General features: G+C 32.8%; 1 protein-coding gene across 4 annotated transcripts in view; it reads left to right on the top strand.

The window, feature by feature from the left end:
• The window catches only part of COPS2 (COP9 signalosome subunit 2), a 30,778-nt gene extending 9,106 nt beyond the window's left edge, over positions 1 to 21,672 (top strand). The window contains exons 2-13 of one of the 4 annotated variants that reach the window (XM_082859742.1): positions 2,567 to 2,680; positions 3,351 to 3,428; positions 5,796 to 5,921; positions 7,815 to 7,925; positions 8,045 to 8,122; positions 10,020 to 10,194; positions 11,536 to 11,714; positions 11,826 to 11,878; positions 14,755 to 14,852; positions 16,045 to 16,127; positions 16,645 to 16,703; positions 17,326 to 21,670. In XM_082859742.1, coding sequence (XP_082715868.1) covers positions 2,567 to 2,680; positions 3,351 to 3,428; positions 5,796 to 5,921; positions 7,815 to 7,925; positions 8,045 to 8,122; positions 10,020 to 10,194; positions 11,536 to 11,714; positions 11,826 to 11,878; positions 14,755 to 14,852; positions 16,045 to 16,127; positions 16,645 to 16,703; positions 17,326 to 17,470 — 1,299 coding nt within the window. In that variant the 3' untranslated portion in view covers positions 17,471 to 21,670. Of the gene's footprint in view, positions 1 to 2,351; positions 2,681 to 3,350; positions 3,429 to 5,795; positions 5,922 to 7,814; positions 7,926 to 8,044; positions 8,123 to 10,019; positions 10,195 to 11,535; positions 11,715 to 11,825; positions 11,879 to 14,754; positions 14,853 to 16,044; positions 16,128 to 16,644; positions 16,704 to 17,325 lie in introns of those variants that run through there. The other 3 variants (XM_082859743.1, XM_082859740.1, XM_082859741.1) reach the window with 3 other exon arrangements.
• The last annotated feature ends 1,912 nt before the right edge of the window (positions 21,673 to 23,584 follow it).

The following is a 23,584-nucleotide window of genomic DNA, read 5'->3' as shown; positions in this document are numbered from 1 at the left end:
TGTCTGCTGTTCTCTTTTCCCCTTTCTTGTTTTGTCCAACATGCAAACTCCCATTTATCTTTCACAACCTGGCTCAGAAGCCATTACTCTCATAACATGATTTGGTGTATACACTGGCATGTTCATTATTTATTAATTGCTCTTTTAGTTTAATCAGTTTTACTGTAGTCAAACCTATATTACAGGGTTAGGAAGTGAATGAGTGATTATGAACTTTACGCACTACTCAGAATTTGATCCCAACTCTAAGAGAAGTGTTCCAGAGGATTTTCATATGTTGAGCATAACTGAATTCCTGATACTTACATTTGTGAGACAGAGTGCCAGTGCTTCACAGGAAGTATCTTTATACAAGGAAATAATTATCCTCCAGAGGGCGCACATTACAAAGCCATTGTGGTCAGCTAAAACTGATTCTATACTAAGATCAAACACCTCCCTCCATCTACTGGTCATAGGAAAAATTCGTCTTGTGTTTACATATTTTTGAGCTTTCTAACACTACACTCATGTGCATTTTTTCTTTCATGTGCCTTTATGAGACAATACAAAATTTCTCATAAGTATCTGCAAAAAAAGTTTACCGGTACTTGGATTTAGAAATAGCTGTTCTTGTCTTTTTCTGTTTACTTTCAGGCACAATTCTGAATTTGGCATAAACTTGCCCTTTGTAATGACTCGTAGCTGAAGGAAATAATCTTCTCTATTCCTAAAATAATAGTTTTTACTACACTAATTTATATATATTTTATAATTCTCATCATCAAATTGAATATCATATCAATATCATATCATATCAATATCATATAAACTCTTGTTTATACCGCTCCACAAAATAGTGTTACTCCAATTTTTCTTGGTGCTTTATTGTTCCATAACTAGGAACTGAATTTATGTGATGAAAAGTCACATAAAACTATATAACTAAATTTTGTTTTATTTATTTTGATTTGTTACAAGACTAAAGTGTGTTAATATAACTAAACAGCTGTTGAGTAATGTGGAATGCACATAAAGCAAATATTCTTATAAACATATAGTTATATTTAGTAACAGAGTACTCTGCTATATATAGATTACCATCCTCGGTAGTCAGGCCATGTTAGAATAATGAAATTTAGACTTAGGGAGTAGCAAAAGCTAGATTATGGAGTTAAAGGTGAATAGGTAACATTTACATAATAATTAGTATTCACATTGATTTTTCTCAGGTTCTGTTATCAACAAAAGGTTAACCACTACAGAACTGAAGATCATAACCAATATTTCTTTACAATTTGCTTTTGTGTTGATTCTGTGGAAATCATAGTTTTGACCTGAAGGAAAGAAATGATTCTACAGTAGTTCAAGACCCCCGGTGTTTGCCTGAAACCAAGGACAGTACTAAACCATATATATGCTATGTTTCTTCCTATACATGCATACCTGTAATATAGTTTAATTTATAAATTAGGCACAGTAATAGATTAACAAGAATAATAAAATAGAACAATTATAACAATATACTGTAATAAAAGTTGTACGAATGTGGTCTGTGTCCTTAATTAACTCCTTCAACTTTGCCAGAAATGTGACAATGACTTCTTCATTAGCAGATGTAGCCTCTCCAGTAATTTTTATATTTTTCAGTCCAAACCTGTTCCTGAAACTAGGCAGCCATCCCTTACTTGCAGCAAATGGCTTGGTGTCACTCGTTTCAGGGAATCCTTTGCTGACATCTTTGTATAGGCTCAATGTTTTCTGGCATAATACATTACCATCGGTCAGAACATGTTTTCTGTTCATGTCCTTCACCCACAAATTTAATGCCTTTTTCATCTTAACTAAATACTTTTCACACACTGTGGCCGTAACTTCTGCAACAGCAAAGCTAGCACAAATTTCTTTTTTCCGTCGCAATTTCGTGGATAGAAGATTCGTTCTTACCATGGATCTTAGCAACCTTAGCATACATTTTTTTTCTTTTCCTTAAGTTGAGAACTTTCACCTTTTCAATTAAAAGAAGCACTTCAGGGCCTCTCTTTGGCATATGTGAATTTCTACCATCACTACTTTTGAGCTTTGGGGCCATTTTTAAGTGCAGTAAGGGTAACATGAACACAAGCACTGTGATACCACAATAGTGGATCTGATAACTGAGCCCGCTGTTAAGTGACTCACAGGACAGGTGGGATATGCTGGACAAAGGGATGATTCACATTCAGGGTGGAACAGAGAGAGATGGCAAGAGATGTCTTCGTGCTACTCAGAATGACTCACAATTTAAAACTTATGAATTGTTTACTTCTGGAATTTTCCAGTTTCTATACCTCAACTGATGGAGCAACTGAAACCATAGAAAGTGAAACCACGGATAAGGAGGGACTACTGTACTCTGCTATCCATTTGATTTGGGGTTTTCCCCTTGTTATTTAACTAATGTTTAAACATCAGTGGGGTTTCACCTATGTAATTGTTTTGTTTTTTATAAATGTGTGGATTTTCTCTTAACAGTATTCACATTTTAGCAATGTGTGGGTTTCTTTTCTTTTTTTCCTTCATTTTAATATCTCTTTCTAACACACAGGAATACTCTGAAGATAGTAACTCTGAGCCAAATGTGGATTTGGAAAATCAGTACTATAATTCCAAAGCATTAAAAGAAGATGACCCAAAAGCAGCATTAAGCAGTTTCCAAAAGGTTCATATGTTTTCTGGCTGATTCTGTGTCTTATATTTTTCTAAATGATGTCTTAAATCAAGTAAATTCCAAGTGATTTTATGTCGGTAATACGTTTGGATACTTAGTGATAATCCTGTAAAATAAGTTTGCATTATGCAACAAAAGCAAATATTTGAAAAGGGCTATCCTTTTGTTTTTCCCAATCAGGTTATCTGTAGAGCAGGGCCATTGTCCTGAAAAGCTAGTATGGTTCTGGCAGAAAGAGAATCAACATGCTGGTCAATAGTTACTATCCCTGCAATCCTGTTCCTTTGTCTTTTGGTGACAAATCGCACAGGTGTGGTTTCATTATTAAATAGTGTGTTTTCTTCACTATTGATAAACTTTTGGGTTATTCTTACCAGCGGATTTTTCAGAGGAATAAAAAGTACTTCTGGGATTGTATAATCAAGAAGTAGTTCTTATTTAATCTTTTGATGAAGAAACCTCAAAATAAGCTCACTTACCTTAAGTAAGCATTTTAAGGCTGGTTTCTTTTCTTAAGCCTATTAAAAATGACATTGAGAAGTAGAGTTCTTGGGGCAGTGTTTTTCATGCATATAATGTAAAATTAGTTTACAACTTAGATATTGAGTGTCATTAGAAAATAACGGTATTAAATTATACTGGAAGTTTCTTCTTTTTTTAGGTTTTGGAACTTGAAGGTGAAAAAGGAGAATGGGGATTTAAAGCACTGAAACAAATGATTAAGATTAACTTCAAGTTGGTAAGATTTGTTTTGAGAGGAATTAAACTGTTAATGAAATTCTGTACTTAAAAACCTCATGGCAACAAAATGTCATTATATCTATTTCTCTAAAATAATTCTGTTGATATGTTTCCATATTTAGCCTGCTTTTCATCTGTGACTACAGTAGTACTAAATTTTAAAAATTCTGCATAGGATACAAAGTTTTCTGTTTAAGAAAACTTATCTTTTCGATACATGGGCAGTATTTAGCTGCATTATTAATAGAATGACTTTTCGCTGCCAGGCTAGGTCAATCAGTAGAGCATGAGACTCTTAATAGAGTGACTTTTAAACAAACTATTAGTGTTTATTTTGGAGTTCTGAGGTTGTACATTTTATTACAAAACGTTCCTCTTCAACTGATTAGGGCCAGAACCTTCATGGCTCCTCTCTTTGTCTCTCACCCCACAAATAATCCATTGGTAAATCCAGGTGGCTTTATATATCTTCAGAATACGTTCAGTATATTTTATAATTTAGAGGGCTATGGAAGCATCAGGTGTCTCGGGATGGAGATTTTGATTGAACAATTACAGTGACATTACGGGCCCATGTTCAACTCCTAAGATTCTGTGATTTGAAATAATACCAAGAGACCCTATAGAAATCTACTATTTTAACATACTATAGCAGTCGTTTAGTTTTTGAGCCCGTTTAAATGTATGCCACCCGTAGGATTTGATTTTACCATTTTACCTTGAGCCAAGATGGGAAGCAAATGAAAGGAGAGGATTATTTGTATTTTGTGTTATTTTGCCTACCTTCCTTCTCTACCTTTTATATGCTGTAGTAGCATCTCTGAATAAGTTGTGGTTTACAAGAGCAGTTTCAGCTTCCATCCCTGCCGCCTCATTTTTGAGTTAGATTCAGAGTCGGACTCATGTTTCTGTGTAGTCCTCTTGGGCAGTAAAAAATTGGAAAGGTTTGTTGTCAGCTGCTCTGTGCATTCACCACTGCAAATAAAAACCAGTAAACCTAATCGTCACTCGATCTTTAATTACAGTAACATAATTTTTGAAAAATTAGCTTTAAAGTTATTGTGGCATAAGGAAATGAAGTCAAAACTAACTTCTTGCTAAAATCCTATTTCAGTATCAAGATATAATCTCAAAGTTGGGACAGTCATATTTCTGATTTCCATTTTGCTAGGAGATACGTTCTATAACTTGGGTTTTAGTGGCTCATTGAGAGGGCGTTACCTATTATTTACCCCCACGTGGTGCTGGTATACTTGGAAACGAAAGTAGTTTGATGTATATTGCTAAAGCTTTTCTCATTGTTCTATCTGTTTTTTCTCACCTACCCCTACTAGTTTTCTTTTTTGTAATTCACTTGCTTAGAACGTTTCAGGGAGTCTTCTCATGTTTTTCTTTTCTTGTCCTTCATGCTATATACCAGGGCAGAACATAGTCATAAGCAGAAAAATTACAGTGTCATTAATTTATTCTTCACCCTAATAAATTTACATGTTCTGTCATTCAAGAAAAAAAGCATTGTATCTGCCATTGCTCCACTCTGTGATTAAAAGTAGAGTATATTGTTAATCCCAATAAAAAGAGGGATTAACAGCACTTGGAGATTGTGGGGACTGTGGATGCAGGTTATAAGGTTAGACTCATAAGTTGACTTATATGATATGCTCTGAGGGATGATAGACCCTCTGCCAAAATATTTAAGTGCTGGAAATTTCACTAATAGTCCTTTATTTCCTCAGATCTTTCATGTTTCCTGGAATAACCACAGTAATGCAAATAGTCCTGCAAGGAATAGCAACAGTAGCTACATCTGCTGTTGAGTAGGGCCTTAGGTGGGAGGACTTTTCCCCTTTTTAGGGGTTGGGAGGACTTTTCTTGATAGTGGGATGAGTACCTGGGCTTGAAGAGATTCTTTCACTTCACATTTTAATATAAAAGCCTGCCAATAATAGGGAGAGAAGAAATACATAACTATTGTTAGAGAGCTTCCTGATGAAGGGGTAAATTTTTAGGAAAGAATATTTGAAAAGTAGGACTTATTTCTATCTTTTGGCCTATGAATATTTTAGTAGTTTTTGTGATTTAAATAAATGTGCTTGTTGTGCCATGAGGACCAATATCTGAAATTTGGAAAATCTATAAGTGGTACTTTTTCAAAGCCTAACTTCAAAAATTTGATTCATTTACTGAGTAATCTAGTAATTTCAAATTTAAGCTAAATTTTTTATTTGTGTTTCTGTCATACAGTTTCTCTATTATTGAAAAACTATTTTTCAATTAGCTAGTAATATGTACTATAATCTTAATCGTGTGTATATATCTTAGTAAATAAATATGTACCTAGTAATGCACTTTTCTTCCCTCACAGACAAACTTTCCAGAAATGATGAACAGATATAAACAACTATTGACCTATATTCGGAGTGCGGTCACAAGAAATTATTCTGAAAAATCCATTAATTCTATTCTTGATTATATCTCCACTTCTAAGCAGGTTAGATTCTGTTTTTCCCTCTTAGTACTTATTAATATGTTTATCATTTATACTAAGGGCTTTGTTTTTAAGGCCTAGAGGTTTTATTTAAGCAGTTATGCTCGTTCTTATTTTTAGTGTGCTTTAAAAATAATGTGTATTTTATTCTTGGTTACAGTACTAACTGTATAATATTAAAAGATTATAACCCTAGCTTAATCTCTTTAAATATCATCTTCAGATACTAACAATCTGCACACAACTTTTGCAGGCTTATATTAGGCTCCCATACAGTTACTATCACAGTTCCTTCTAATAAACTTCATCAGCACTTCAGCTAGCCACCCTGAGCTGTTAATACTTAACAGTGAGTCAGGTGGTTTGTGTAGATTTGATTAGATAAAGATCCTGTGAGGAGAACCCGTACTCATCGATTAGTAATTGGCATTACTCATTAGGTGTTCAATTCAATAAGTTCTATTACAAAGAATAGGTAGATGATGGATGATGAAACTACAGTGGGTATGGGGGGAATGATAGTGCTTTCATTATTCTAGTCTTTGATTATTAAGAAAAGCAATGATTATTTTATTGCTAAGGTAATTTTTAATTGGCCTGTTTGTTTATATTCTTTTAAGCAACATAGTCCTAAGTTTCAGCTTTCTTACGCTATGATGTTGGAGCACAAGAAATATTTTCTATATCACTTAGCATTTCTTAGAACGTTTGATAACTCTTTGTACTCAAAAAATGTTCATCTCAGAATCAGCGTCTTTCATTCTGTCTTTTCTGCTAGATGTTTTTATTTCTTGAGGCAGTTTATTTTTACTGTTTATATCTAAAATATATGTAATGGAAATAAAGGAAGATAAACTTATGTTCAGAACATTAACACTTAATGGCACTAATTCTAGAGTTCTTAAATATCAGGGGGCTTTTCTTAAGTGGAAAAATATTTTCTGAGTTTTACAAACAAGTGTTATCAAAACAGTTTTTTGTACATTATTCATAAATGGTATGCCAGATATTGGGGGGGAATTAAGTAATTTAAAACTTTAAGATTGTGTGTTGCTTCATGCTATTATATGTAAGCTTTTTGTCTTTTTGAAAGTAAGTATAGATATTGGTTGGGCAACACTTGACTTACTGTGCCACTGGCAGTCATGAATAAATAGGCAACCTTTTCTGAAAGTATCAAGCTTTCCTGTTCTCATGGCCCTCTTACCTCTTGATCCTGTTAAGTAGAGACCTAGAGAATCAGGTATTCAAACAAAGGTAGAGCCAGAAGCGGGGGGAGGGGGACAGAGGGGCTTATCATAATGCAAAACAAACAGCAATTTCCATTAAAAAAGTCAGACTTATGAACTGATGGTGTTAGACTCAGCTAAAATTGTGCTAGACTTTTCCCTCCGCTCAACTCCAACAGTTTACCAGTAACTTAAAAGCTTGTAGTCCAGTTAATTGATTAGTGACATTTATAGAAGAATTTTTGAGGGAAGAGGCTTATTCTTTGTTTCTTTAACAACTTAGTGTTTGCCATATAGTAGGCACCAAATAAGAGTTGAGTGCATAAGATATACACTATTAATAATAAACAGCACAACTAGTTCTATGTGCATGTCATTTACTTCGCTAATATTGAACAAGTTATTAGATTGAAAAGGACAAACCTGTACTACTAGAGCATTAGACATTTTCTGGGTTTTATTTTTTTTAACGCATAAAAACACATCTTGGCACTTTTTGTAAATTTGGTCTGTACTTTGCTAAAGTTTTGTTAATTTTGTGGACTGTCACAGACATTCAATAAGATACAGATAGTGTATCTTATGTATATTAAAGTTCAAAGATGCACTTTTAGTTTGCTCAAATTAACTTTATTAACAGGTACAAATTTGCTGTTTACAATTATAGAATTCTGATTTTTTATGTCAGATGGATTTACTGCAGGAATTCTATGAAACAACACTGGAAGCTTTGAAAGATGCTAAGAATGACAGACTGTGGTTTAAGACAAATACAAAGGTAACAATTATAATTACATTTTTTTTCTTTTGAAGAGTGGGCAGGTATCCTTGATAAACTCTATAAAGATGCACCTTCTGTTGAAATCTTTTAATTTTAATAAGTTTATTTTTTTACAGCTGGGGAAATTATATTTAGAACGAGAGGAATATGGAAAGCTTCAAAAAATTTTACGCCAGTTACATCAGTCCTGCCAGGTAGCATTCTTTTATTTTTTCTTAATATTTCTTCATAATAAAAAAGCATAAGAAAAAATTGTATTTGAAACATTGTTTAGGGAAGTTTTTGTTCAAGCATCATTGCAAAAATAAAATTTGGAAAATAAGTTACCAGAAAGCTAATTTTTTCTGAGAATTACATTTCTTCCTCCTAGTCCTAATTTCAATCCTTATCTTTGTAGAATGAGGCATAGGTATCAATAAATGAACGACCAGTCATTAATACTAAGAATAAGGCTTTCATATTTAATCATGTACCCTATGAAAATTAGAAAGGATATTATAGACATACATCATAAAGATATTTTATATTCTAGTTTTCATGTATGAATCCTCTGTAACACCACTGTCCCATAGAACTTCATGTGATGTTAGAAACATTCTGTATCTGTGCTCTCCAATATGGTAGCATCAGATACATGTCATCAAGCACTTGAAACGTGACTAGTGAGATGAAGGTACTGAGTTTTTAATTTAATTTAAATTTGGATAACCATGTGGTCTGGACAGTACACCTGTATAACTTTCTAAATGTGAGCTGTAATTTTGTATTTCCTTTTTTGTCTTGATCAATAAGTTACTTGATATTAGTTTAAATATTATGTAGAAATACTGTTTTAAATATTTTTATGCTCTTTCAATGCCATGTACTCTTATTTTAATTATATGTGTTATTTCTGTGAATGGGTAAAAAGTTAATCAGAAAAGTGTTCTAAATCATCTGCAGATATTTTCATTTAATAATTTTACCTTTTTTTAGTTTTTAAAAACAGGAAAATGTTTTATATTTCATAATAGGTTTGGTTTATAAGGCAGATCAGTCATTTATGGATTGTTTCTTATCTATACATTCTTAAGGGAATCTGATACATAACCAGCTGTGTGTTCACTTCCACATGAAATGAAAATGGTTGAGAAGGCATTTCTAATTTTAAAAAGTCTTACAAATATATACATAAGGAATATGAAAAAGCCCTCTGGAGAAGTTTTTGCTTGGTTTATTTCAGAACATAAGGAAAATGCCATCTGGATTGTAAATAACATTAAAGCATAGAGAGATGCATAATAATCTGAATGTATAGATTGTCTTACATATCATATTTTTTAGTCTGGTTGTGACTCAGTGAAAAACAAATAAAGGGAAGTTTTAAGTTGGAAGACCAAATAAATAATAAATTTTGGCTTTGTGTATGTCAGTGCTTGATGTTATGATTATCTGACTGTTGACCATATTCTGTTTTTCGTGGCCTGTGTTTTGTGGGCTGTTGGTCATCTTTCAAAGTCAAACTCAAATCTCCCCACCTTTGTTATTCCCTTGACATCCCCCAAGAGAATTAGTCCTTTCTCTTCCATTCTTGGCACTTGGTTCATACTTAACTAGAGTTATTATCATTTATATTATAATTTATCTGTTGACAGATTGGTCTTCTAGATTATGAACTTTTTGAGATCAGGGACATTGGCTTATTTAAATTTGTATTTCCCCAAGGTAGTCCCAGTACCTGGCACTAGGAAGGCACTTGAGAAGTGCTTTTGATTGACTCAGTGGATCTAAAGTAGTTGTGAAGATTTGGAGAAGACCATTCATAATCTCCTAGATAAAACAAAACATTGCAACTTTTATACATAAAAAAATACCTCTGGCCACTTTTTTCCTATTGAATGACTGGAAAATACAAAAATGACTAGAAAATGGGTTCCTTTTTGGCCATTGAAGGTCATGTTCTTAGTAATCTAGGTCCCAATTAAAATTTGTAATGCATTTTCCTACAGTATTAGTATTATAAGTGTAAGGTTCTCAGGGTAACTCAAGTAAAAATCACTAGGTTGACTCTGAATTCTGTCTTGACTAAATGTTCATTATTTGCTTTCCTAGACTGATGATGGAGAAGATGACCTGAAAAAAGGCACACAGTTATTAGAAATATATGCTTTGGAAATTCAAATGTACACGGCACAGAAAAATAACAAAAAACTTAAAGCACTCTATGAACAGTCACTTCACATCAAGTCTGCCATCCCTCATCCACTGATCATGGGAGTCATCAGAGGCAAGTTTGGTTTGGAAAGGGTGGGCAGTTGTCATGGGAAGATATCAAGGTGTCCTTACATATGATTGAATGACTCTGAAGGTTGTTTGTTTTAGTGAAAATAAAAGGCAAAGTAGTGAAGTCAAAGAAATGATCTAGTCTTAGAAGGGAATTAGGATGAATCTTTGTCTTTGTAAAATTTACATCAGTAAAGATATTATTAATAAAAAATTCACCATCAGAAGTTCTGTTGTTGAATTGTAATGATATATATATAATTACTTTCTTTTTTAATGATTTATTTATTTTTTATTGAAGTATAGTTAATTTACAATGTGTTAATTTCTGCTATACAGCAAAGTGACTCAGTTATACATATATATACATTCTTTTTTATATTCTTTTCCTTTATGATTTATCACAGGATATTGAATATAGTGTGCTGTGCTGTACAATAGGACCTTGTTATTTATCCATTCTATATGTAATAGTTTTCTATTAACCCCAAACTTCCAGTCCATTCCTCCTTCCCCCCTCCCCCTTGGCAACCACAAGTCTGTTCTCTATGTCTGTGAGTCTGTTTCTGTTCTGTAGATATGTTCATTTGTGGCTTTATTTTATATGAGTGATATCATATGGGATTTGTCTTTCTCTTTCTGACTTACTTCACTTAGTATGATAATCTCTAGTTGCATCCATGTTGCTGCAAATGGCATTATTTCGTTCTTTTTTATGGCCAGGTAGTATTCCATTGTGTATATGTACCACATCTTCTGTATCCATTCATCTGTCGATGAACATTTAAGTTGTTTCCATGTCTTGGCTACTGTGAGCTCTGTGAACATAGGGATACATGTATCTTTTTGAATTATAAGTTTCTCTGGATATATGCCCAGGAGTGGGAATGCTGGATCATATGGTAATTCTGTTTTTAGTTTTCTGAGGAACCTCCATACTGTTTTCCATAGTGACTGCACCAATTTAACATTCCCACCAACAGTGTAGGAGGGTTCTTCCCTTTCCTCCACACCCTCTCCAGCATTTGCTATTTGTAGACTTTTTAATGATGGCCATTCTGATTGGTGTGAGGTGGTAGCTCATTGCAGTTTTGATAAAATTACTTTCTACTTCAACTGAGAATAAAGATTTGCAAATGCTTGTTTGGCTGATGTTTAATGAAGAGCTTGCTTTTAAGAATTAAAGTATGTGCCCTTTACACACTACAGGAGCTAGTAGTCTTCAAGATATAGAATTAAAAGACTGGAAGCACTGAAATAGTTTTCATTTGATTTTTATAAAGTGTTCAATCTTGTTATTACAGAACTGAAAATGTCCTTTTTTCTCCTGTTTTATTCTTTACAGAATGTGGTGGTAAAATGCACTTGAGAGAAGGTGAATTTGAAAAGGCACACACTGATTTTTTTGAAGCCTTCAAGAATTATGATGAATCGGGAAGTCCAAGACGAACCACTTGCTTAAAATATTTGGTCTTAGCAAATATGCTAATGAAATCGGGAATAAATCCATTTGACTCACAGGAGGTATGTTTGTGCTCTAATTCTTCATTTCTATCAGCTATCTCTTGTGAAAATAAATGTATTCTTTCTTTGTACATACACAATTAATTCTTCTTCTTTTTTTTAACTGTTTAGGCCAAACCTTACAAAAATGATCCAGAAATTCTAGCAATGACAAATTTAGTAAGGTAAGCTTTAATATTTCAGTTAAGGTAAATTACCTTAAAGCAGTGAATAAATAGGAGAGAGGAGAGAACTTTTCAGAATTCAGTTAATACTCAATGTTTGCTCTCTTGTATTTTGGCTTGAAGTATACCAAAGTTGATGAAATTTTTGAAGTCATTTATTTTACTGTTTCTGTTAGTCACGAGATTTTATAAGTATTCATTATCTGTATGAGTGTGTGCACACACTGTTTTTCAGTAGAAAGCTGTAGAGGTTTGAGAACAATTTCACAATGTTACAGTTTCTACCTGCCTTAATCCAAAATGAAATTATGAATTGGTCTACATTAGTCAAGAATTTTCAGTAAGACAGTTTCTTTACTTATATATTTTCTTAATTGACAAGATTAAAAATCCCTTTAAATAAATTTGCCTCAGCTAAATTTCTGATGTAAGGAGCAGCAGAGGTGTCATACTGGTAAGAAATCTAAGGATTTATTGTTGCCTTTTGTGGAGAAAGATATGACTAACTATAGCTAATGACTAAAAAACCTGCCATAATCAATTAATATTAAACAAAATTAAAGAAAATGAAACCAAGCAAAGAGCCTAGAAAAGACCTGTTTTTGTAAAAGAAATCAATGAGCAAGAAAAGTTTTCCTCTGGGCCAGGAATAGATGGAGCCTAGGCTTTAATGGGCTTTCTTTATAGAAAACTGAGGAACTTACTAGGTTTCAAGTCCATTGTTTAGATTGTATGGCTGAGTACCAAGACAGGAAGAATGTAGTTAGGGACATGGGGCAAGGTTGTGTTTTTTTGTTTGTTTTCAGATACTTGTAGGTAATTTAGATGACCAGGCATTGTCTTAATAGTCTTTTTTTTAATTTAAAAAAGTACTGTTAGACTATAAATTATGAGTCACCTACATATAAATTTTATATACTTGGAGAGAATAGCTTATTTCATAATACTGTTTAAGCTTCTGTGTAAAATGTCCTCATTTACTTTGTTTTTATTTGGCTATGACTTTTACAAGTTACTAGGCTTTTTGTTTGTTTGAAACCTTAATTTTAGCTGTAAAAACTAAAGATTTTATTTTAAGGGGACTACGAATGGTTAGGGGATAAAAAACCTAAACTGGGCTTCCCTGGTGGCGCAGTGGTTGAGAGTCCGCCTGCCGATGCAGGGGACACGGGTTCGTGCCCCGGTCCGGGAAGATCCCGCGTGCCGCGGAGCGGCTGGGCCCGTGAGCCATGGCCGCTGAGCCGGCGCGTCCAGAGCCTGTGCTCCGCAACGGGAGAGGCCACAATAGTGAGAGGCCCGCGTACCGCAAAAAAAAAAACCTAAACTGCAACATTAAAAAATCAGTTTCTTTTTTATTGTTTACTTCTTTAGTTTATCTTAATATATATTTGTTGAATTAAGTTGATTTTAGTTATGAAAGGAGGCTTCTCCATCTTTATTTCAAATAGTTTATTCTACCTACATTTGGCCACATTAAGAGATTATTTGTTTAGAGGTTAGCTACATAATACTTTTAAAAAATGTTTATTAAGTTATATTGCTAAGCAACAGTTTAACTTTTAAAACTCTTAAAGAAATACTGAGGGAAGGTTTTGCCCTGGACATTAATATTTTGTTCAAATTAAATTGGTTAAATGCATTAAATGGATTAAAGTACTGATTTATCAGACCTTTAAAAAGTAATGGCTATATTTGTGTATTATGTCTTACAATTTACTCTAGTGAAGCCTCTGTATTGGAACTCTAAAACTTATTTTAATGATAAATTTTGAAAGAAGTGGCCTGTGGTGTCCCACATTTTGTGTAAGATTTTTTTTTTAAGCCACTTAAATAGTGGAAGAATGTCTTTTGGTTAAAATATATGTGTGTGCAAGTGTTTTCACTATTTGAATATATCCTCCTATAGTATTATATATTACAATAATATATTTGGGGCAGGTAAGAAAAGTAATGCTTCCTAATTTTATCTTCCTAGTCAGTTGCCAGCAGACTAGAGGAAAATAATTCCTGTTGAAGCACTTGAATCACCTGTCCCTAACATGAAGTTACATTGCGACCCAACAGATGGAAGCACAGCAGAGGGCGTGCAGAATGGCTGATGATATGTCTTACATATAAAGCAGACAGTGGTGCCATATCCAGAAGGTTGGCTTCTTCCTTCTCAGCACCTTTAGCAAAATCCCCATAGTGCCTCCGAGAGTAGATAGTAGACGTCTCAGAGAATCATGAATGTAAATCAGCCTTTGGCCTTCTGCAGCAGTGTCCATCACTCTCTACTTTGTGTGTGTATCCCATTTGGCACTAATTATCTGCCACCAATGTTTCTGCTGTATAGCTTAGTGGAATTCTAAGGCTAGAGAGAATTGAGAATCAAATGTTCCCTTTAAGAAGTTTTGGCAGTTGCTGGTACCTTTCTAGAAGATAAAAATTAGGAAGCTGCATTTCTGAATAACCTTCAGGGAGGATATACTGTCTTATATCCAAACTCCATACAGTAGTATGCATGAAACCTGGTTTCTTAGGGATTAAACGCACAATTTAAGTTAAAAGCATCAAGCATTAAACAGTTATTAAACTGTTGTCAATTCTTAATACCAAGATTTAGGGAAGATTTTAATTAGCTATGTATAAATATAATATTATAACCCCAGAAGATATAATTTATCTTTCCTTTATAAAACCAAAAGCATTAAAAAGGAAATTCATTTTATTTTCAGAAGGATACATGTGTGTTTAATTCCAATTTCCATGACAGAAACTATAATATAATTTAGATTTTTGCATATAAAAATTGAGAAATAGGCTCTTTGGTTTATCTGATTTAATATATGACTTCTTCGTGTTTGACAAAATTTATGCTTTTCTTTTTCTCTTAGTGCCTATCAGAATAATGACATCACTGAATTTGAAAAGATTCTAAAAACAAATCACAGCAACATCATGGATGATCCTTTCATAAGGGAACACATTGAAGGTATATTCTTTCTGCTGAAATTGTTACTTTCTTTGTTACTGTCAAACAATACTTCTTAATGGAGCTACATGGAATTAAGCTGTTTTTCTTCTGTTTATTGCAAAATATAGAAATGTTTCTAAATGCTGTCATGCAATGGAATATTCCTTAAAATTATAAAGCTGTTTTAAAGAAATCACTAGCCAATTTCATTTATTAATGTAATCAATTTCTTATATGATGTCCATTTCATTTAAGGTGGCTGTCCCTTTTACCTTCTTATTCTAATTTAGATATTGTTGCATGTTTATTACTGATGTTGAAGTTCAAAGTTAATTTTTAGGATTTATTTTTGACAACAAAAGTTTTGAAAACAGCCTGCTGTTGATAATGCTGAGATGCACTTACTTTGAAAAGGTAGGCTAACACTGTGCCAACAAACGTATGAGATTTTTAATAAGTTCTGATTAACAAAGATAAAAGTCGTCTCTTTGTTCTGGAACCGCTTATACCTCCAGTGTTCCTACCTGTTATGGAGCTATTTGAGGGTTTTTAATAACTATTTGGGACAACTTATTCAAATACTTGAATTCCAGATGCATTAAGAAAATCCAAAGATTAGAAGTAATGTTCTTTTGTTCCTCACCTTCCTTTCTCTTTCATTCAGCAGATATTTTTAAAGTTCTTATTTGAACTTAGAACGATACTATATTTTGTGGGCATATAAAAATATAGAAGTCTTGTGCATGAACTTCTATCTATTTTTTTTAAAGGACACTTACATGAAGAACTAGGGACAATTGTAAAATCATTGTATAAAATGTACTACTCTAGGTTTTGAAAGAGCATAAAATAAGGAACTTGGCGGGTACAAATTAGAGCTTCTTGAAAGAGGAAACTGTAGAGGAAATGATGAGCAGTGAAGTATTATTGAGAAGGCAAGAGGGTATTTTAAGTAGTATCACAACGTGAGCAAAATCAGGGAGGTGGGAACAAGAAAACATTATGTGAAAGACAACCTTTAATCACACTATGCATCTGTTGAACCCAGATGTTTTTAGATACAAATACCTTATGTTCTTGTTAGGAAGAAAGATGTATTTTGAGAAGATAAATGATATAGTTAATTAATATAATTTAGAAGTACATAGTGATTCATAAAGCTATACAAACTAGTAAATACAAATGTGTTATTTTAACTTTTTTCTTTCAGAGCTTTTGCGAAACATCAGAACACAAGTGCTTATAAAATTAATTAAGCCTTACACAAGAATACATATTCCTTTTATTTCTAAGGTACTTTTATTCATTGATTTTAATATTTATAATTTGTAGTTATAAATGCAGTATACCTATCTTCTATTTAAAAGAGTGATTCTTGTTAACATTTTGTAATACTACATTTTTAAAATACAGCATAACTTAAGGTTTTTCCTTTTAGTGTGAATTTTTCTGTTTTCCTGGCATAAATTGAGTTAAAAGAAAAGAGAAATAAGGAATCATTATATTTCATTTTAAAGATTCCTTCAGCCTCAGAGAAAATTGTAGGAGAGAAAGTGGCTAAAATTATAATGAATGTATGGCTAAGCCCAACCACAATAAAATTATAGCAGGGGTATACTTTTAAAGTTAACAAGTTGGATTTCATCAGACCTGTGTTCTCAGAAGTATTTTGAACAGATAATGAAATTTGCTTTAAATTTTCTTTTTTAAGTGGTAGAAATGAATTTAAAATATTTAAGAATAATTATATGAAATCATAAAGTCTTTCAGAAAGTTAATTGGTAGAATTATAATGAGTCTCTTGTCTTAGGAGTTAAACATAGATGTAGCTGATGTGGAGAGCTTGCTGGTGCAGTGCATATTGGATAAGTAAGTACTTGACTATTTTGTACCACAAAATGTTTAGGACATAAGTTTGAATAATGATGGCAATGGTAACAGTTGAATTCTTGATTTTTCATAAAACTCTCTGGCTGTGGTTTTCTATTAAAAGAGATATATGTGTGTGATGGCTTTTTATAAATGAATGATCATGTTAAGCACATGATCTTTGAAAAAGTTCTAAAAGACTTTTCAAAAGGTTTCTCTTTCAGTATATGACCCATATACAGCTAGAGAATTATTTAATGGATAGTATTATTTTGTTTTTAAAGTTTAAGGTATGATATATAATAGTTTGGAAATTGTATCTTTCTTAAATGCAGTATGTTATTTAAAGCTTCACATATTACATTTGCTCTTGATTAATTGGGTAAGTATATGCCTGTTGGTTCTTTCAATGAAATTGGTGAAAGGTAGCTGAAATCTGGTTTCTGTCTGAAGTTTGAATAAGGTAGTGAATGTTAAATTAATGCTGAACTCAACCATTCACTGTAGGCAGCAGCTTTTTTCTTTTGCATTTATTGATATTGTGACTATTGTATGAAGTCCAGAAGATATGTTTAGTGAAAATGGTTTGTAGACATGTCTTCTTTTATTTATTTATTTCCAGCACTATTCATGGCCGAATTGATCAAGTCAACCAACTCCTTGAATTGGATCATCAGAAGAGGGGTGGTGCCCGATATACTGCACTAGATAAATGGACCAACCAACTAAATTCTCTCAACCAGGCTGTAGTCAGTAAACTGGCTTAACAGAGAACAAGCTTTTACAGACATACTTAAGTGCAGAGATGTAACCCTTAAAAGAACTGGGAATGGCAAAACTACTGTCGGTTGATGTGTCCCGAAAATTATTGGAGTTATGGCAGAAGTGCTTTTTTTGATCAACTGGTTTGTGTTTTGCTGCTGCATTTATCCCAAGAAAAACAGCTTTAATCTCCAGAAGAAAACCAAAATGCCGTGGGATTTATGCTGTATTGACATCTTGCCCTAAAACATACAACATCATAGTAATTTGTCATGGGCAACATGACCAGAGAGAAGATTTTTGTCATGATTTTAAATACACTGACACGCTACTGTTGGTTAAATTTAAACATGTTTTACCTGCAGAAATTCTCTCACAAATAACCTGCAATAACTTGAAATGCATACCCTTTTGAACACTTCCTTTTCTCATGTATAAATTAAAATGTTTGCTGCATTTTGCAAAATGTCAGTTCTCCAAAAATGTGTCCATATATTTCTGTACCTGCAGTGTAGTAAAGGTTTAGATGAAACCCCATAATTATAGTGGCATACTGTCACTTAGGTTTCAAGCAGCAAAATAAACAGTGCAGCTCAGAAATTGTAGTTTGGTTCTTGATGCGTTTTTATTACATGTGGGGTTTTGTTTTGTTTTTTAGTACCTTAGAAATGTCAAATTATTTTTCTTCAGTTAATGTTAAAAAGCCTGGGAGCAAATAAGTCAGTTATTTGCTTTCAAGTTTTTAAGGAGAATTAGTTTCTAACAAAACATTTGCATAGTACTTAACTTTGAAAGTGATACTTTAAAGGAATAAAATCCTTTTTTTTTTTAAGAATGATACTCCTTTTTAAACGATTCTAACTCTCAGAATGTTCACTTTAAACAAATACGCCAGAATATAGACAGCTAAATGAATGTTACCCTGCATCGTGATCATGCTGGAAAATTGTTTCCTAATTCCAGCAATCTACCGTTGCTCAAAACCTTTTGGGTTTTGCTCTTTTACAATTGCATTCAGAGCTAATTTAAGTCACACACACTATTAACTTTATGATTGCATATTGTTAAAAAAAAAAAAGTATTACCCAACTTGATTGTTTTATAGTTACCATTTTTGGGCACCAAATGTCTTTTGACTGTTTCCAAAAATTAAATCAATCTATGAGGTAATAGTAGGAAGTATGCAACTGTCTTTGAAGGCAATCGCAAAAGAGTTTTAAAGGTATTTTGAGCAGTGGTAGCATAGTTAGGAGAATGAACTGTGGCCTTCCAAGGTGACTACCTTAAAGGAGACACAGCTCATTTGAATGTATTGAGTTTTGGATGTATTCGTTTCATTTAAGAAAACAAAGTTCACATTATTTTATAGAGTCGAAAGGAAGAACTAAGATTAAGATAATTTGTTTGGTTTTTCTATTGCTTGTTATTTTGTAAAAAGAAGTGAGTGGTAGTTCAGAAGGAAGACTGTTGTAACTGAAGAATGACAACCAAGAATTTTTGATCATTAAATCAGATTTTATAAACAGTGGAAGGAGCATGGACTTAAAAACAAGGCAGGCTTATTTGGTTTTGTCAAAATTTTACGAAAATATGTGATATATATTTATACTAAAACTATATAATCCTTAGATATAGGAGAGCAATCAGTTAATGTCTTTAGCAGATTAAAGCAGTATTAAATACAGGTGCAACTTGAAAATGTAGAAAACTGAAAGAAAATGAAAGACAAAATTAATGTCTCTGGTAGGGAATAAAAAAGTTTAAGATATTATAAAATTATGTGTATTTTTTTCTCTTCTGCATAAATCATTTGTGAAAAATGTGCTAATTTTTTTTTTACAGGAGTAGTAATAATTAGGATTTATTTTTCAACATAATTTAGAGACTCTTGTTACCCAAATAAAAATGACAAGTTTCTGTGCCTATATTCAACTATGTATGCATGTGATATAACTGGAAAAAGGTTTTGCTTATATTTGAATTGATGGAATTAGAATTCAAGGGATTTGAATGACATGATTTAACTCTTACTCTCCAACTCAACATGCCCAGTTCTCCTGTGGTATCTTTGCTGCGTGCAGTAGTGCACCTTCCAGTTTCTAGGGAAAGCATGCACTTGTTATTTTTTGAGAAGCTAGGCTTAGTGTCTAACAACATCCAAACTTATACCATAATCTTCAATTTGTTGTAATTGTATGTATCGCATAGGCTTTGTTTAATAGTCCCTAGATATGGGTTTGTTCTATTTTTAAAGTCATTTGCCACATTTGTTCTTGAACACAGATTTTTTATAAATCCTAACAGCCTGGTGAACTTAAAAATATTTAGGTTTTTTTTTCCCCCCTTTGAACATTTTCTGTGTTTTTTGCATCAAACCTTTTAGAGGTGAACTCTTAGAGATTGCTTATCAAAATATAACTAAATTTAAGAAAAGTTAAAAAATGATTGGCAAATTCTTGGCATTTATATTACTCGTTAAATCTTGCCCTCTTTTGTGAAAACTGTAGTAACAAGTAGTTTACACCATATTTCTTTTTACCCTAAACCTGGATAAACTCACTTCACAGTAATCTTTGGCTGCCACAAATAGATACTATCTGTTGCAAGAACTGGATTTCCATTACTCATTCTAGCTCTTACACTAATTTTTAAGCTGTTGAGTAAATATTTTTCCCCACATCTTATGTAACATAACTTTTTTTGTTCTTTAAGTTGAGATGAGATGTGTATGTGTGTACTAAGAATTGCTTTCGTTACAGGAGTCCCTTCTAACTAAAGGTTGGTAGTGTAGCCTTCAAGACTACTAAGGATCTGATTTCACATGAGGGTATAGTTTTAGTGAAGCCTGTTTTAAATGGGCTACACTGTGGGCAGTGTAGTATTTTTTTATTACCTTATAATTAGATACCAGTTTGTCTCTGACTGAGAAACAGCTGCTCTTTATATTTAATATATCCATGATAGTAAAAATTTTTAAAGGGATTTTCTTTTTTAATCAGTAGTCTTTATAATTCTTCAGTAAACTCAGGTAAGTACACTTTTCTTTCGGGTTGTGCTTGGGAGTGAAGGTGTCCAGTTAGCATATGAAGCAGATTATGCTGGTATAGAACACCAGTTTACTCAAGGATAAAAAGGTATTTGCCTAGTGTTTCCCTCTTACATTATTTAAGGGACTCAGAGATACTCTAAACATTTATTTACCAAGCCTGCTTTTTAAAAATAATAGTATTTTAGTACTGCTTTAAATAAACCTGAGAAGTTTTCATTTGATTTAGGTCATTAAAGCAAAACTTGAGCATGCAAATCTCTAGTAAAGCTAGCAGTTTCATTCTTTATATGGGATTTATTCATCTTTTATATAGGATTTATAACATTTCGAAGGAGATAAACATCATTTTGAACTGACATATGTAACAAAAAATAAAGAAGGAATTGGCTTTTGGGTTTTTTTTGTTTTGTTTTTGTTTTGAGATACAATCGACATAGAACATTTTAAGGAATTGACTTTTAACTATTTTGTTTCAAAGTGTTAATACTATCCAGGGACTTAGAACAAGAGCCTGGCTGTCAGGTCCCAGAGCTTGAAGCCCAAGGAGTTTCCCTTCCTTTTTTTTTTTTGGAGTTTTACTTGTTTTTGTTGTCTTTGTATTAGGTTTTCTTCCCCCCTCCCCCTCCTCCTCTCCAAGCAGTATCCTGTATTTGTTTTGATACAATTATAAATAGGAATAATTTATAAGAACTTTCTTAATGTAGACATACCAGAGAGTCTTAACTTTCTAAATGTAAGTATATCAGGCTCTGTTTAACTCAAGATTATTAAATTTTACTACGTATCTTCTAGCTAGTGTGTGCCCTTAATGGCATGGGTTAAGCAGTGGTTGAAAAATTGTGTGTACTTCACTTTGAATCACTAGAAGAGATTTGGAAAGGTTTAACTTTAGGAATTTCAAGGCAAGTTAAAATAGTAATGCTGTTTGGAGAATTTATGTTTATTGATAGTAGGCACCACAAAACAACTGTGTCAGTAATTCTAAATATTCCTCAAAAAGTTAAAATTTAGTATCACTCAGTTTGCTTTTGAATCTTGAAAATATTTGTTTAACTTAGGTAATGTCCCAGAAGAAGCCAATGTGTGGTTCTCTAAATTTTTACTTCTTTAGTGTCATGTGTTATTTTTAAACCTGCTGGAATAATTAAAAACCAGTCTTATGACATCACATCTTATGACATCAAAGGTAGATGCCAACTCTACCTTAAAACCCTGTGATAGGCAAGAAAAAAATTGTTTCTTAAATACTTATCTTACTGTTTGGGGCCAACTTTGTTTCTCCTTGGCCAGGATTTTACATTGTAAACTCGGTTAGAATAACCACACTAATGGCTGGCAAGTACTATTTTTTGTAGGCACGTGTGTGCGTGTGTGTGTGTGTATACATACTTGTGGGAGTACAAAATTTACTCCCCAGTCCATCACAGTAATTTTTTTTTCCAGTTTCCATTAATATCATTTGTTTCTTACTCAGGTATATGTCATTGAAAGAATTGCCAGTGTACCAGTAACTTCTATGTTTGACTTAGGTTTTGTGTGGAAGACAGTATCCAGATATAATCCAGAGGTATTAGGTTGGTTGTTTTTGTTTGTTTTTTAAGTCTGAAATAGGGCATTTTTAAATCAGTGGATAAAAGTTGGGTTTTTGGACATTATTTATCCTATGAGTTTATGGAGTTAAAGTAATCTAGAAGTTTTAATCATCCCATAAAGTTGTCAAAAGTTTGCATGCTTACTGTATTAGTAACATTAATGCTGTGTTGAATATCTAATTTTTGTTAAAATGTTTGCCTATCTCCTACTATTTAGTAAAATACTAAGTTTTTATGCATCTATTTTAAATAACACTGAGGATAATTAAAATAAATTTTCAACTGTACATCAACAAAGAAATGGAATGATGTTATGAAAAATGCAAAGTTGTTTGATTTTGCAATTCGTTACATAGTTTACATTATGAGTTTTCTCAATTTTCTTTTTCTTAAGCTAGTGTTAAAAATGACATAAATTCCTTGAGCTCACTAACTAGGTGGTAGGAAGCGTGGCAGGGGATGTCTACCTGAAATTGGAAGTCCCACAAATTAATACTTGAGAATCAAGTGATATGTGCAGAATGAGTCACAAGATGCTTTAAGACTTAGGTACTCAACGGCTTTTGACTGGAAGTACACATTCTTTATCAGTAATAAAAATTACATAATCTACCTCTTAAACATTTACTGTGTAAATATTAATCTCAATTGCACAAGACTAGCACAATGGCTTTAAATAATACACTTTATATATTTGATCAAATAATTCAATGTATACTTTAATAAAATAGCTTTTGAATATTTTAAGTATGTTTCTCAGAAAACAGTACTGAAAGTCTTACTCATTTGGTTTGGAAATCAGGGTTTAAATATTTTCCACTTTTAAGATTACCTTGTTCTGCTTTGCAGCATTCACGGAGGAGTTGGCCTCTCCTGAACCCTGTTTAATGGTCTGTTATGGAACAATTCATGTTGCAAGCAAATGTCTCAGGAATTAAGCCTTCAGTATAAAATTAAACATTTCTAAGCAGGTAATTAAGTCAAGAGGAGGAAGAAATGTACTCTCCCAAATCCCTATTATGGTGCTCTAAAAAGAATACTTCAAGGGATGCAACATCTAAGAAACCACTTGTGAATTTTTTTGTATATAAAAATAATATTGTTCTCAGGTGTAACCTTCAGCCTAGTAGAATGGGCCAACTCTGACCTCAAAATATAATAATGCAATCAGTCAACTTTTGAAAGTCAAAAAGACTTACAGATTAATAGCCCCTATGGTCAAGGTTCCAATGTAAATGTATAAAACCAATGCCACTGCATATTGCAAATCCTTTGGCCTTCCAAGTTGCGGGAGTTGGAGAAAAAGAGTGAGGCAGTTTACTGCCTACTTCAGCATTTCAAACAGCAGTGGAAGGTCATGTGTTGATAGTATTATCCCAGCAAGGAACTACATAAGTAATATACATCTAATATTTTGAGTTGTGTTTTTATTTGTTGTACTTAATAGTTTTACAGTCCCAACTCAATTTTAGAGTAAT

The sequence above is a fragment of the Leucopleurus acutus genome (genome assembly GCF_964270905.1).
Source record: "Leucopleurus acutus genome assembly, chromosome: 1".
Lineage (NCBI taxonomy): Eukaryota > Metazoa > Chordata > Mammalia > Artiodactyla > Delphinidae > Leucopleurus > Leucopleurus acutus.
Note: the sequence above shows the minus strand (reverse complement) of the source record. Positions and strands in the feature narration are given on the sequence as shown.